We start from the raw sequence: 14,201 nt of genomic DNA, 5'->3' as shown, positions 1-14,201 counted from the left end.
TGTGGCTTGGCGAGAGAGTATAGATGGGATGGTTTGCCAGACGGTCCTTTTTTGGGGGTGTGGGGGGGGGGGGGAGAGAGAGAGACGGACAGAGATATTTCATCGATTTAAAAGACATGTTCCAAGTGTTTGACAAGTTTGTGATTTTGTGAAGGTTTGAGGAGAGGGAAGAGGCTGCTCGCTGCCTGTCTGTCAGAAAGATGAGAGATGTCGTGGCAGAGAGTAGAGTCATCAGCAAAGAGATAAATAGGATTTTCCAGAGTCTGAGAACTCATTGATGAAAACCAGAAAAAGAACAGGGCCGAGAACACTGCCTTGAAGAACTCCAGCCTGGACAGGAAGAGATGAGGGAGAGCCATTAAGAGCCACACTGCGACAGGAGAGGAAGTCCGCGAGCCATAAGGGGAGATTGCCATAGATACCCTAAGAAGAGAATTTTGCGAGCTGTGCGGGATGCCAAACCATATCAAAAACTCGTGATATGTTTGTGAGATGGCTCCGATCTCATGTTTGGCATTTAGGATGCTCTGAGGGCAGAGTAACTGAAAGTTTCATCATTCATACTGTCTCATGCCCTGAGGACAGAATAACAGATCAGCATTCATGCTGTCCTATGCCCCGAGGGCAGAGTAACTCAGATTCAAAATTCATGGTCTTATGCCTTGAGGGCAGATTAAACAATCATGCTGTCTCATGCCCTGAGGGCAGAGCAACTAAGATTGAGCATTCATGTTGTCTAATGCCCTGAAGGCAGATTAACTGAGACTCAGCATTTGTCTCATACCCTGAGGGCAGCCAAAATACACTATTTCAAGAAAAACACGCATTTCTGCATTGGAATGGTGATTTGGAAGAAAAAAGTCAGAACAAGCAAATGTGTTGTTAAAAGCACTTGTTTTAGGCAAATTAGAACATTTTTTGCACAAATAAGGTTTTTTTGATGTAAAATGTGTTGTTTTCCTTAGTTCAAGCTAATAATAAAAATACAAAACCATTCCTTTCATGCCGTTAAGGCACATTTGGCTGCCAAGGCAGTTTCCTTGGCTATGAGTCATCCTCGACGGGTCACCACTCCGACGCAGTTCAAGCTAAAATAAAAACTATTTCAAGAAAAACACACGTTTCTGCATTAGAATAGTGATTTAGAAGAAAAAAACGGGGTCAGAACAAGCGAATGTGTTGTAAATAAACTATTTTCAGATGTGATATCTGTGGTAGACAATTCAAGTCAATTGGTATCAAGTCAGAGCAGAAGCACAGTTTTGTTCCTTGGGAAATTCGGGAACACACAGTCATGATGTAAAGGCTTCTTCTTCATTGCATTGCTTTCTTGGAATAACTTGGCAAGGAATAAATAATTACCATGACTCTTAATCAGAATTCCCTGCAAAGCAAGGCTCTCAGCCAATGAAAGTATCAAAGTGATCAAACCACAAATAACGAAGTCATGTTTTTATTTCAGAAATGAATCCAACATTCATATCAACCGAATTCTAGTTTGTAAAATGTGTTTAAGTACACTATAAGTTCGGGCCCGAAGGCTCCGAGTTAGTTTTTGAATAGCGCCGGGTGATGGCATGTTTGTAGATCTCAAACAATTTGTCTGCTGCTGTTTGGCTCACTGCGATACACTGCTGCAACTGCACAAGGACAAAAAAAGCAATGAAGGGGAAAAAAAAACAAAAAACTATAAATGTCTATCCAATTACTGTTATTTTATAGAAATAGCACCTAAATGCAGAGGGGTAAAGCACACCCTTGCATGCTTATTGCAAGCAAAACATTGCCCACTGGAAATGACGTGCGTTGCCAAAATAAACACAGCAGAGTCATGATGTGCTGAAAAACAACACTTTCACTGCAATTTCGTTTTACTGTGTAAAATCCTGACCTCTGATTTTATTACCGGCTTGCAGAAGCCGTTCTTTCCCAATATTTCCTCCAGAGCTTCAAGCAGGCAGTGCACCACCACCTCGTGTCTCCCATCCTGACCCATGATCTTTATTACCCCCATTAACCCCTCCAAACCCAACCCTTTTTTTGTCTCTGTCTCTGTCTCGTTATGTCCCATTGTTGCCCTGCTGTCCCCTGTCAATTTTACCTTGCTCTTCCATGACCCTCATTCTTGTTAAGAAAAGAAAAAGTGTTCGTTATTGTGATGAGCCCCAAAAAAAGCATACAACTTAACATCTTACATTGAATACGAGGTTTTCAATCAAATATTATAACCCTTAATACACAAGTATCGTTGTGCCACCTCCCGATTCTCAGCATCCATGTGCATGAACTCACAAATTAAGAGAATATATCAGTTTATTCAAAACCTCACCAAAAAACAAACAAAAGCCTGCTGCCATACTCTGATAAATGCTTGTGGTGTCCACTTTCAGATTTACAAAATGTTCATCATTTGGTGCACACTCAAAATTAAATTAATTCTCAGGCATTTCCTGCTCACAAAGATCAAATGCATTTTGAAAGTATACATTGCATTCAGAAAATATTCACACCCCTTGCCTTTTGTCACATTTTCTTGTTACAGCCTGAATTAAAAATGGATTGAATTAAGATTTTTTTTTGTCGCCGATCGACACAAAATACCCCATAATGACAAAGTGAAAACATGTTTTTAGAATTTTTTACAAATGAATTAAAATGAAAAGCTGAAAATGTCTTGATTCAATAAATATTCAACCCCCCCCCCCCCCCGCCAAGGCAATATAATGTAGAAGTGCCTTTGGCAGCGATTACAGCTTTGAGTCTTCTTGGGTATGTCTATCAGCTTTGTACATCTGGATTTGGGGAATTTCTCCCATTCTTCCTTGTAGATTTACTCAAGCTCTGTCAAGTTGGATGGGGAGCATCAGTGAACAGGAATCATCAAGTCTTTCCACAGATTCTCGATGCGATTCAAGTCTGGGCTTTGGCTGGGTCACTCAAGGACTTTCACATTATTATTCTGAAACCATCCCAGTGTTGATTTTGGCTGTATGCTTGGGGTCATTGTCCTGTTGGAATATAAATCTTCACCGCAGTCTGAAGTCTTTTGCATTCTGAAGCAGGTTCTCCTCAATGATTTACCTGTATTTGGCTCCATTCATTGTTCCCTCTATTCTTACAAGTCCCCCAGTCCCTGCCACTGAAAAGCATCCCCATAGCATGATGCTGCCATCACCATGCTTCATGGTTGGGATGGTGTTAGATGGGTGATAAGCTGTGCTTGGTTTCTGCCAGACATAGCACTTTGCATTCAGGCCAGAGAGTTAAATTTTCTTTTTAATCATCAGACCACAGAATGTTTTGCCTCACGCTCTCAAAGACCTTCACGTGCCTTTTTGCAAACTCCAGGTATCCTGTCATGTGCCATTTTCTCAAGAGTGCATTCCGTCTGGCCACTCTCCCATAAAGCCTAGATTTGTGAAGTGATGCAGAGATTGTTGCCCTTCTAGTAGGTTCTCCAATCTCAGACAAGGAACTCTGTAGTTCTGTCAGAGTGGTCAATGGGTTCTTGGTCACCTCCGTGATCAAGGTCATTCTTGCCCAATTGCTTAGTATGGTCAGACAGACAGCTCTAGGAAGAGTCTGGATAGTTCCAAATTCTTTCCATTTCCTAATGATGGAGCTCCCTGTGCTCTTGGGAACTTTCAACTCTCTACAAATTTTTATATAACCTTCCTCAGATTTATGCCTCCTCACAATTGTATCTCAGAGTTCTACAGACAGTTCCTGGGACTTCATGGTAGAGTTTCTGCTCTGACATGCACTGTCAACTGCAGGACCTCATATAGAAAGGTGTGTTTCTTTCAAAATCAATTGACTTGGCCAAAATGTCAACTTCAATCAAGTTGTGGAGACATCACAAAGATGATCAAAGCAAATTGGATGCACCTGAGCTCAATTTGGAGTGTCATAGCAAAGGGGTTGAATACTCTTTCTCTTTGACATTATGGGGTATTTCTTAGATGGATGACTAAAATATTTTTTTATTATTATTTAATCCATTTTTAATTCAGGTTGTGACGCAACAAAATGTGACAAATGTCAAGGAGCATGAATACTTTCTGAAGGCACTGCATATGCATGGAGGAAGGGGTAGTATGCATTGTCAAGTATTTATAAATAAATTTTAAAAATCACATGTTTGTATGAAAACCTCTCTGTGCAGAGAGCATGGGATCATCGGAACGAGTTCTACCAGACAGCTTTTTTTTTTCACTATGACCTGAAAATAATGTTGTTTATTCTTTTTTTATCCATGTTATTTTTAACAAAAAAAAAATCTGTCAAACAACATCCATTAAAAAGGTTTTCTTTTAATTAACGACATCTATTACCTGGAATACTGTTTATCCGGTACACCCTTTGTCCCGACCATCAATACTATAAGAGGCATGTTTTTCTGTCTGTCTGGCCATTTTTCTCAAATGGTCAAATGGATCCTCATCAAACTTTCAGAGATTCATCAATTAGTAGTGGGAGAGTGTTTTAAAAAAAATTGGATTTTTCGCTTTTTTAAATAAATAAATACAATGATTTTAAAAATATCCCTCGCTCGATAGTGCCTAAATCTTTTTACCTAGTGAAAGGGGATATTAAATGATCCCTGACCCCATTTCTTAGTGGGTGTAAGGAAGTGTTTTTAGGCCCCCACAAAAGAAAAATAGAAAAAAAAAGATTGATTTCTTCAAAATGGCAACAGGATTAAACAAAAAGGGCACTCGGTAGAGTGCATACCTCCGCCACATAATGCCTGATCCACAAGAACATATCTGGCCCAATCAATACATTTTTGAAATATCAGGCTGTGTGTCGTTTTTGGGCCAATCTCTCAATGGTGAAGAATCACTATGAAAATTAAATAATTCTCGCATCCAGATCCGGATTCGGATCTTCACCAAAATTGAATAAATTCGTCCTTGTCACACACCCAACCTGTCCAACAAATTTCGTCCAAATCAGTCAACTTTTTGAGATATCGTGCTTTATATAGTTTTAGCCCAATCTCTCAATGGTGAAGAATCACTTTAAAAATTCTAGTCGTCGATCCGGATCCGGATCTTCACCAAAACCTCATCACTTCAATCTCTCATCACTTGTCACGCACCTAACCTGTCCACAAAATTTCATCCAGATCCATCCACAACTTTTTGAGATATCTTGTACATAGACAAACAGAAAGGGGTGAAAACATAACCTCCTTCACCTTCGGTGGCAGAGGTAAATAGCACAGGAGCAACGCGGGGTAATCCTGCTCATTCTGGATAAAAGAGGTTCTATTGTACTGTACATACAGATTTTATTTAGCATGCCTTCAATGAGCAAAAATAACCTCGCACCAAAACCGCAAAAAAAAAAAAAACTTCTGGAGTGACCAGATTTTCACTGATCATCTGCAAAATCAAAATCAGTCAACTTGATAATCATTTTTCAAGGTCCATTGATCATCATGGCTTTAAAAATCCAACTCTGAACACCACCATTGAGATTTGACAAAGATGCTTTGAATAACCATGTGTTACCTCAGCAGGTAAGAAGGAGCCTTTTGTTTGCGAAGCAAGGATCCTTTTATCTTTGCTGTCCAGCACAAATGTCATAAGTGCCTGACTTTCCTGGAAAAAAAAAAGGAACAAACAAAAAATTATTCTGTAAACTATCAAATGATACTTTGATCGATACAAATAACAAATGGCTGGAGGTTTCCACCCAAAACCTCATTTTCATGGGTCTACATTTTGCTCATGTTCTGCATTATCCAAAAAGTGAAATGTCATTTTGTGTATGTCTAACACCAATCATGCCAAAACGACTGGGCCGATTGCCACCAAACTTGGCACATGGACCAAGTTCAACCTCATGGTGAACATGGGCTACTTGGTTTCATCTGTAGTCGTGAGGGTTCGGGAGAGAAGGGCGGAAAAAATTATTTATGTAAATGTGTATCGTGTAGCACCACCCGGTGGTGGTGGCAGAGGGCGAGATAACTTGCATTTTCGCACTATACACATCCCCAAAGAGTGGGAAGCCCCAAAGCCAACCTCCACTGATCAAGGGAAGCAGTTGAGAGTCCGGAGGGAGGAGGTGGAATGGGATGAGGCAGGAGGAGAGGTGGGAGTAGGGAGGGGAAGGGGTGGGAGTAGGGAGGGGAAGGGGTGGGAGTAGGGAGGGGAAGGGGTGGGAGTAGGGAGGGGAAGGGGTGGGAGTAGGGAGGGGAAGGGGTGGGAGTAGGGAGGGGAAGGGGTGGGAGTAGGGAGGGGAAGGGGAGGGAGTAGGGAGAGGAAGGGGTGGGAGTAGGGAGGGGAAGGGGTGGGAGTAGGGAGGGGAAGGGGTAGGAGGAGGGACCCAGGATTGCCCTGCAACACCTGGCACGCCTGCTAGTACCTAATAAGGCAATCATTTACAAGGGAAACAAGCTGTTCCCATAAAAGCAAGCAAGGAAGTGGAAAACAGAGCACAGTTCAAGTCAACAAAATCAGTAAAATGTGAACAAAAAATAAAAATGCCAAAAGCTTTTTAATGATCCATGTTAATGCTCCTCATTTGTCCTTTCAAAACCATACTATTGTTGGTGAAAAAAAAATAAAAAGGATGCGGACATCCTCCATTCTTCCTCCATGATCCGTTTCACCATAGCCCCCTCCCCCCCACACATTATCTACTTTTCCAGTAACACATCCCCTTACTCTTCCCCAACTCTTTACACTTCCAAAAACTTATCCCTTAAAATCATTTGTTCCCTCTACTCCCTTCAGTGGAACTACCTCCCAGAGTGTCCAGTAGTGGTATTTCCTCCAGTCCTTTAAATATGGTGACCCATTGCCATCTAATAACCTGTTCCACGAGCTTGGTGTTGGCTTAACAGTTAAAGTGGCTGGCTTAAGATCTTTGGTCTTCAGTTTTAGCCCCTATCGTTCCATTGAAATACCACCAAGCAGGTTGACTCAGCCTGTCATCCTTCCGAAGTTGATAAAATGAGTATCAGCTTACTGGTAACAGGGGCTCCGAATTAGCGGCACAGTCGGGCTTCCAGAAAGAAAAAAAAAATGATGCATCCAGCAACCTCAGGCTGTATACTAAACAACAACAACCTGTTCTACTGTTCAATCGCCCACTCCTTCCCTCACAACCTCCCATTTTAGAATACTTCTTTTTTTAATTCCACTTGCAAGCTTGTGCTGTCCTGAGCTGGCAATTTGAACCTCATTGTCCAGACCTTTGTCCACCCATATTCCTTGACTTGACTGATGAGCAGCATTTCCCTAAGCTTTGGACCTTGTGGAAGTATTAAAGCCAAAAAGTAAATAAATAAAGAGAAAAAGATAAACCAGGAAGGATGTCAAATCAATTATGTTGTGGGTGAGTTGTGCAACAAACCATTTCCTGAGAAGTCACTGGCTCGAGGGAAATGCTTCCATCAGCGTGGAGAGCACAAGAAATACCACAGAAAAAACAGTGCATCGGCAGACCCGCATCGATGAGAGCTAGGCTCGCAGCATTCATACAACATGCAAGTAGCTGGAGCATTTCATTTCAGGAAAATGTCTCAAAGTTGACGTGCACACGAACAGTTTTACAATCAAAATATGTCACGTAACTGAACACTCAAGTTAACATTTTGATGAACAGAAAGGAGAGATCTTGCAAGTCATTGTTCTAACTACAGACTGGATTCAATGCAAGTCGTTTCAAATTTTGATAAACACCTGTAGGGATTGCAGATGAGCAGGGCATTTTTCACCCTTGAGAGGTCCGAACCACTGCAAAGATGTTATTCTCTCACAAACTCTTCCACACTACCCTCTTGACACGTTTTGGGCTCAAGAGTTTCACACACAAGAAGCACGAAAAGGATACCGATCCCGAATCTTGTACAACTTGCAGTACCAAAGTGATAGAGGTACGTGGATGCAGTTCCGTCAACACAGTTCCTTCCACCACACCACGGATGAGGTGTTCCTGGCTTTTCTCAATGACACCTAGAGAAGGCACCCACAGCCAACACTTATTACAACCACAAAATGCAAGTTACCACACAAAAATAAATAGCACCGTGGGGGACTGACGGTTATTTCTCCAACAGGCGGGGTGAAAAGGAGGGATTAGGGGGAAGGGGCCATGGTCCTCCCTTCTAAAGTGGTACTGTCGTGGGGAGCACAACAAGTTAATGGCATAGTCCTTTTGTTTCAAGATCTTGGTCTGCATGTGGTCATCGGTTTCTGAGAAGATTTTTAAATAAATTACCTGAATTTGAGGCGAAACCCCCTTTTCAGCCTCTTATAGGGGGCGGATCAGATGGGGAGCATAACTTCATGTGCCCTTACTGTTCTGAAGCATCATACCAAATTTGGTCCATATCGGTCATGTAGTTTGTGAGGAAAATGTGTTTTGGTGAATATAAGGGATTAGGGGAGGGATGCTGTGGCCCCCTTTCTAGGAGAGATACGGCAATGGGGAGCACAACTTGAGGTTAGGGCATGGTCGCGATGTCGCATGGCCAGTTTGGTCTGGATCCGGTTATCGGTTTCTGAGAATATTTTTTGAATGAAATATCAATATTTTGGGAAGCCCCCATTTATCCCCCTTTAAATGGGCAGTTGTGGATGTGGAGCACAACCTCATGAGACCTTCCTGTCCTGATGCATCGTACTAAATTTTGTCCGTATCGCTCAAGTAGTTGTGGAGAAGACGATGGTTTAGTGAAAATGCGGGATTCAGGGAGGGGGCACGTGGCCCCCTTTCCAGGAAAGATACGACCATGAGGAGCACAACCTAAGGTTAGGGCATGGTCCTGATGCCTCGTGGCAAGTTTTGTCTGGATCTGTCTGGTGGTTTCTGAGAAGATTTTTGAATAAAATACCAATATTTGGGGCAAACCCCTGGCCCCCCTTTCCAGGGTCACATCCGGATGTGGAGCATTAACCCATGAGACCTCATTGTCCTGATGCATCAGACCAATTTTTGGGCCATAATCAGTCAGGAAGTTTGTGAGAACATGTTTTCGTCAAATGTTGAGGTACGAACTGACGGCCAGACACCGGGACCCACTCTATGAGCTTATTTCAGATAAATAACCTCAGAACATTAATACAAGCCTTTCCACAAAGCCAAAAACATCATATTTACTGCTTTCACTCCTTTTTGTTCTTCAGGGCATGTAACATGATTTTCAATATACTTTCTTTATGGACATCAATCGGTATGTATTGTTATAAAAATGACTTGGGGGTTAATTATTCAATAGTTACATCTTCATGAGCGTCAGCATATTAAGTGTTTGTAAACCCCAATTAGCATCGACCTGAATCGGATGAATAGTTAGATTCCCCGTCACTTTTATCCCTGTGTCTCTCTTCCCCCCCATCTCCCATCTCCCATCGGTGTTTAACTTCAATCACTTTGTTATCCTTTCATCGCACCTCAACGTGGAGAGCTCACGTGTGCTCGGTCAGGCCTCGAACATGTATTTTACAAACATGGCCTGGCCATGTGTACAATCTCACACAGCTGCAACACCAAGAGTGCATGCGCAAGACCCATGCAGGTGGGGGCCAGAGGGTGGCTTATAGATATAAGGCAGCATGATAGCGCCTCGTGTGACTCTCACCCTTGGGGTGAGACCCCCAGAAAGCGAATGCCCAGCCAGTGACTCACAGAGCACTCTCAGCCCTGGAAACCCCAGAGAGCGAGTCACACAACCGAGACCCTCCCCCCAACCCCCACCCCAAGAGGACGAGTGCACAGCCAGACAGAATGGACAGCCAGCGCAAACACACAATGACACTGGACCGGGAGAGCGGTACTATGCCGAGCCTTCGTTGCGCCTCTCGGCGCTTCAGGAAGACGCACATTGGCATTCTCTTTTGCCCTATGTTCCCGACAGAATCTGCCCTTGTTAAGGTGGTGCTACAATAACCGGAAATTGTTACCACCAGTCGTCTTGGTTTCTTGGAATTACATTTTCGCCTCCCGTGTCCCCATCCCCATTGTTTATGAGCTCCGTGTTGCTTTTAAAACGAGTGCTGTGTATTTTGAGCTGCAATTTTGTCTTCCCGCACGCGTGACCAAATATCCCCATAAAGCTAACCGTATGTGCTGAAACAAAAGCACAGTTAAAATGAATACAATATAACCCCACCATGGCGGATTATTCGCACATGCATAATTATGCCTCAACTCAGTACTGGGAGTTAATTATTCAGCGGTTTTGCGGAACCTGTTACACACACACTGGATACTTTAAGACGAGGCAGATGTGTGAAGGTAGCAGTCAACAGCAGCAAGTTTCACCCGCACACACGTGTATGTGTGATATGTATGATATGTATGATATGTATATATGATATATATATATATATATATATATATATATATATATATATATATATATATATATATATATATATCATATATACATATAATATAATCATACATATAATATAATATAATATCATATATATATATATATATATATATATATATATATAATCAATCAATCAGACGCACCTCCTGACTGTTATGGTGAGCATAGCTGCAGATTATGCCTCACACGGCAAAACCGCATAATCCGCACAGAACAACCATCCATCTGCCACACCCAGACAATTGTTCGCGCTAATGCAAACCAATCAATCAGAAGGCACGTGATGTGACCAGCGGGAAAATCGAAACATGAGGAGTGTGACGAGCACTCCACTGGTCCCCATTGGACAACAGTCCACAGCAAAGCATCGCCTCCAACACAGAGGCTTCGTCCCGGTGACTCTGTCAAAGAGACAAAGATTATATTGTCATCATCAGTTAAACATCAAACAGAACCACCGATCCGGATTTCGGGCAAAATTTGTCCTCATCAGGATGGTACACCGATAAATATCTAACCAATGACTGTTGTATGGTGTGGACTGTTGGCCACTTGGGACCAGTGGAGTGCTCGTCACACTCCTCATGTTTCAATATATATATATATATATATATATATATATATATATATATATATATATATATATATGCAGTGTGCACACACATACACACACACACACACACACACACACACACACACACACACACACACACACACACACACACGCTTTGAGACCTGGTCACACATACACAAGCGTTTTTCTTGTGGCCATTGGACTTCTAGCAAAATCGCCAGTTTTTGGTCAAGTCAAAGTGGTGTAGACCGAGTACATAACCCAACTGTATGGTTTCTTCCCCAATTAATGTGGAGGATATTGTAAGACATTTGAAAAGACTGAAAATGTATTTGGTCATGGCATTAACCCTCGAGAGCCCCAGGGGTTATTTTTTGTTCACCCAGAACATTTTGTGGGCTCTAGAGGGTTAAGAGGGGGCGAAAGTGATGCAAAAGTACACAGTGCATGTGTTATTTGTCCAATAGGAGAGCATGGAGAGAACTCTCACTTGCCTTTGAGCTGTTTTATCTGGGTTTGATTCCCGACCCAGTCATAAACTGTCAGATTGACACATTGCAGGGCACTGCGTCAAAAAGTGCACCGACCCTGAAATGGGGCATTAAGCTGGGGACCCATATGCCAGCATTGGTTACTGCTGGAGCACTTCAAGGATCCCAACATGTCTTTCACAAAGGTGATTGCTACCAACACTCCAGCGAAATTACAAAAACCCACCCAAACTAGCTCGACAAAGTACAACCCCAAGTTGAAGACCTGGCACTCCACAATAGTCCAACGGTCCAAGGCGGAGCGTGAAACATGGCCGGAATAAGGAACAAGAACATGTTATTTAAATGGTTTTGCAAAACTTTCACTTAAAAAAAGCAGAAATAACAACCACTTAATCAAACAGCTGAGAAAACAATGAAGGTGAACTTAACAATAAGGACGTTGGGGTGAAGGGCTTGTGACACAATGAGAAGATGGTTGAAAAGAAGAGTTTATTTATGAATCATGGACAGAACATGCTTTGGTGATTCATCTCAAACCAACGATTCTCACAATTTATGTGTTGAAATGGGAAGCATTCTATTTGAGCCTGGCCAGTAGTCGATCAACTACTCTTTTGCTGAACTTGGAGGAAGCGACTTATCTGCTAGCCCTATCCAAACTCAGATTTGTCGTGATACACATCCAACATGGCGCATGCCATTGGCTGAATTGAAAGAGTCTTGCACTAACAATTACATACCCGGGTGAGAAACTTCTTGGCACAAGTTTTTCCGCTTTTTTGGTAGATGCAAGAAACACAGCTAAACCTAGATATACTGTTAGACCCCACGATTCACAGGAGATAAGTTCCTGAAAAATGTTGTGAATGTCGAAGTCTGCAAATGTCGGGGCATTGTTTAAAATTTTTTTTTACATGATCTAGGCTCGTGGAAAAGCAATTACACAGACCAAATCAGGACACAATATAACAAAGGAAACAGCAGGAGAAGGGGGAAACACCAACAGCAGGAGAGGAGGGAGAAAGTAGTCAGAGACAGACAAACAAGGGATGCAGGTAACAGTAAGGGAGAATGCAAATGGTGGACAATATGGATACGTAAGCAAAATTGTGTTTGACCATTTTGTGATTCTGTCAGGTCTGAGGAGAGGGGGGAGGCTGCTGCCTGTCTGTCAGAAGGATGAGAGATGTCAAGGCAGAGATTGGAGTCAACAGCAGAGAGATCAAGAGGATTTTCCCAAGTCAGTGAGATCACTGATGAAGATTAGGAATGTGGGGCCGAGAACACTGCCTTGGTGTACTCCAGCCTTGACAGGTTGAGAAGATAAAAGGGTTCTGTGAAAAGCCACACGTTAACTACAAGAATGAAGGAAGTTAGTAATCCAAGAGTGGAGTTGGCCTTGGATTGGATAGGCAGACAGTTTGTAGAGCAAGGCAGGATGTCAGACTTTATCAAAAGCTCGAGATATGTCCAGAGAGACGGCCCTGATCCCGTGTCTGATATTGAGGGCCTCCATCTATTGTTGGGAGAGTAGAAGCAGCATGTCCAATGTAGAGTGACCAGGTCTGAATCCAAATTGATGATCTGAGATGAGGCTGCTGAAGAAAAGGAATGATTTAACGTCAGCTGCGATGATGGATTATATGACCTTGCTGATGATTGGAAGTACAGTAAGCCAATTGGGTTCTCATTAAGGGGATCCGTTTTATGATGTAATTCTGTGATGTTGGCTGGTTTCCAATTTCCCAGGTGGATAGAGGAGACCAGTCCTGAAGTGTGTAATAAATGATAATAATAATAAAAACCACGAATGTCGAATCGGTCACACTTTATGACCCATGAATACATGGGGTCTGCAAATAGCTAATCCGCGAAGTGACGTCCGACAGTAATAGGAAAAGGATTGTGGTTAAATATAATGGAAGACAAAGACGCACTTAGTACCTGGCAAACCACACTTTCCCTTGAGTATGACCTCCACTGTGGCTTTGTCCGACATCTCTCTGCTGATTTTCACCTCAGCTGGACCATACACAGCTGCCAACACAGTTGTGTCTCCTGGAAAGAGATTGCAGAACATGTGATTGGGTTATTAGAGACCAAGTAATCATTTTCAACGATTCAGCGTAGCCTCTCGAGGATGTTCATTTCTGCCCTGTTTGGTCATGGGTATTTTGAGCAGCTCCACATTTGTATTGGTAGCATTTTTGTGCCCATCACAAATACAGATCAGTTCAGGTCCGGATCCAGATCCGGCCGATCAGTGGGATCCAGCCTATCAGACTGGCAGAGGTGTGTGATCTCCCGAGTGCCGTTCTAGTTAAACTTGGTGCGGGCTGTGTACATTCATCGTGATTTGTTAGTAATTCAAACAGCACATATGAAGATAATTAATGTAACTTATCATTCTGACTTCTGATAGAAAAGCATGGCACTCTGAGTGAACTTGATGTTTCTGAATGCTCGTCACCATATCAACCACGGCCAATGACATGTACATATATATTGTTACGAATTTCGCCCGCCCGGCGTGCGATCGGCCACGTAACTCGAATCGCGACGCGTCGCCTACCGGAACAGACAATTCAGTCGTGACCCTCCTGGAACTACCGCCAGGAGCCAGTCACGGGTGGGGGTTTAACCTCACCACAACCCAGTCCGCATTCTACCCGCGCGAAATAGGGTGAATCGCCGAATGTCGACATACCTAAGTACCCACGCGGGTAGCGTACCGAGGAGTTGTACCACGCCGCAGGTCAACTTCGGACACCAACCG

The 14,201-nt window shown here is 42.8% G+C and overlaps 1 protein-coding gene across 2 annotated transcripts in view; it reads right to left on the bottom strand.

The window, feature by feature from the left end:
• Positions 1–1,437: 1,437 nt before the first annotated feature.
• EXOSC5 (exosome component 5) overlaps positions 1,438–14,201 on the bottom strand; it is a 25,460-nt gene continuing 12,696 nt past the window's right edge. The window contains exons 2-6 of one of the 2 annotated variants that reach the window (XM_085894373.1): positions 13,370–13,483; positions 7,852–7,973; positions 7,372–7,512; positions 5,520–5,609; positions 1,438–1,640 (exon numbers count right to left, since the gene is read on the bottom strand). In XM_085894373.1, the coding sequence (XP_085750499.1) occupies positions 1,521–1,640; positions 5,520–5,609; positions 7,372–7,512; positions 7,852–7,973; positions 13,370–13,483 (587 nt within the window). In that variant the 3' untranslated portion in view covers positions 1,438–1,520. The remainder of the gene's footprint in view (positions 1,641–5,519; positions 5,610–7,371; positions 7,513–7,851; positions 7,974–13,369; positions 13,484–14,201) is intronic. The other variant, XM_085894374.1, reaches the window with a different exon arrangement.

Source organism: Eptatretus burgeri, chromosome 9 (genome assembly GCF_056783735.1).
Source record: "Eptatretus burgeri isolate ZD-2024b chromosome 9, Ebu_testis_v1, whole genome shotgun sequence".
Taxonomy (NCBI): domain Eukaryota; kingdom Metazoa; phylum Chordata; class Myxini; order Myxiniformes; family Myxinidae; genus Eptatretus; species Eptatretus burgeri.
Note: the sequence above shows the minus strand (reverse complement) of the source record. Positions and strands in the feature narration are given on the sequence as shown.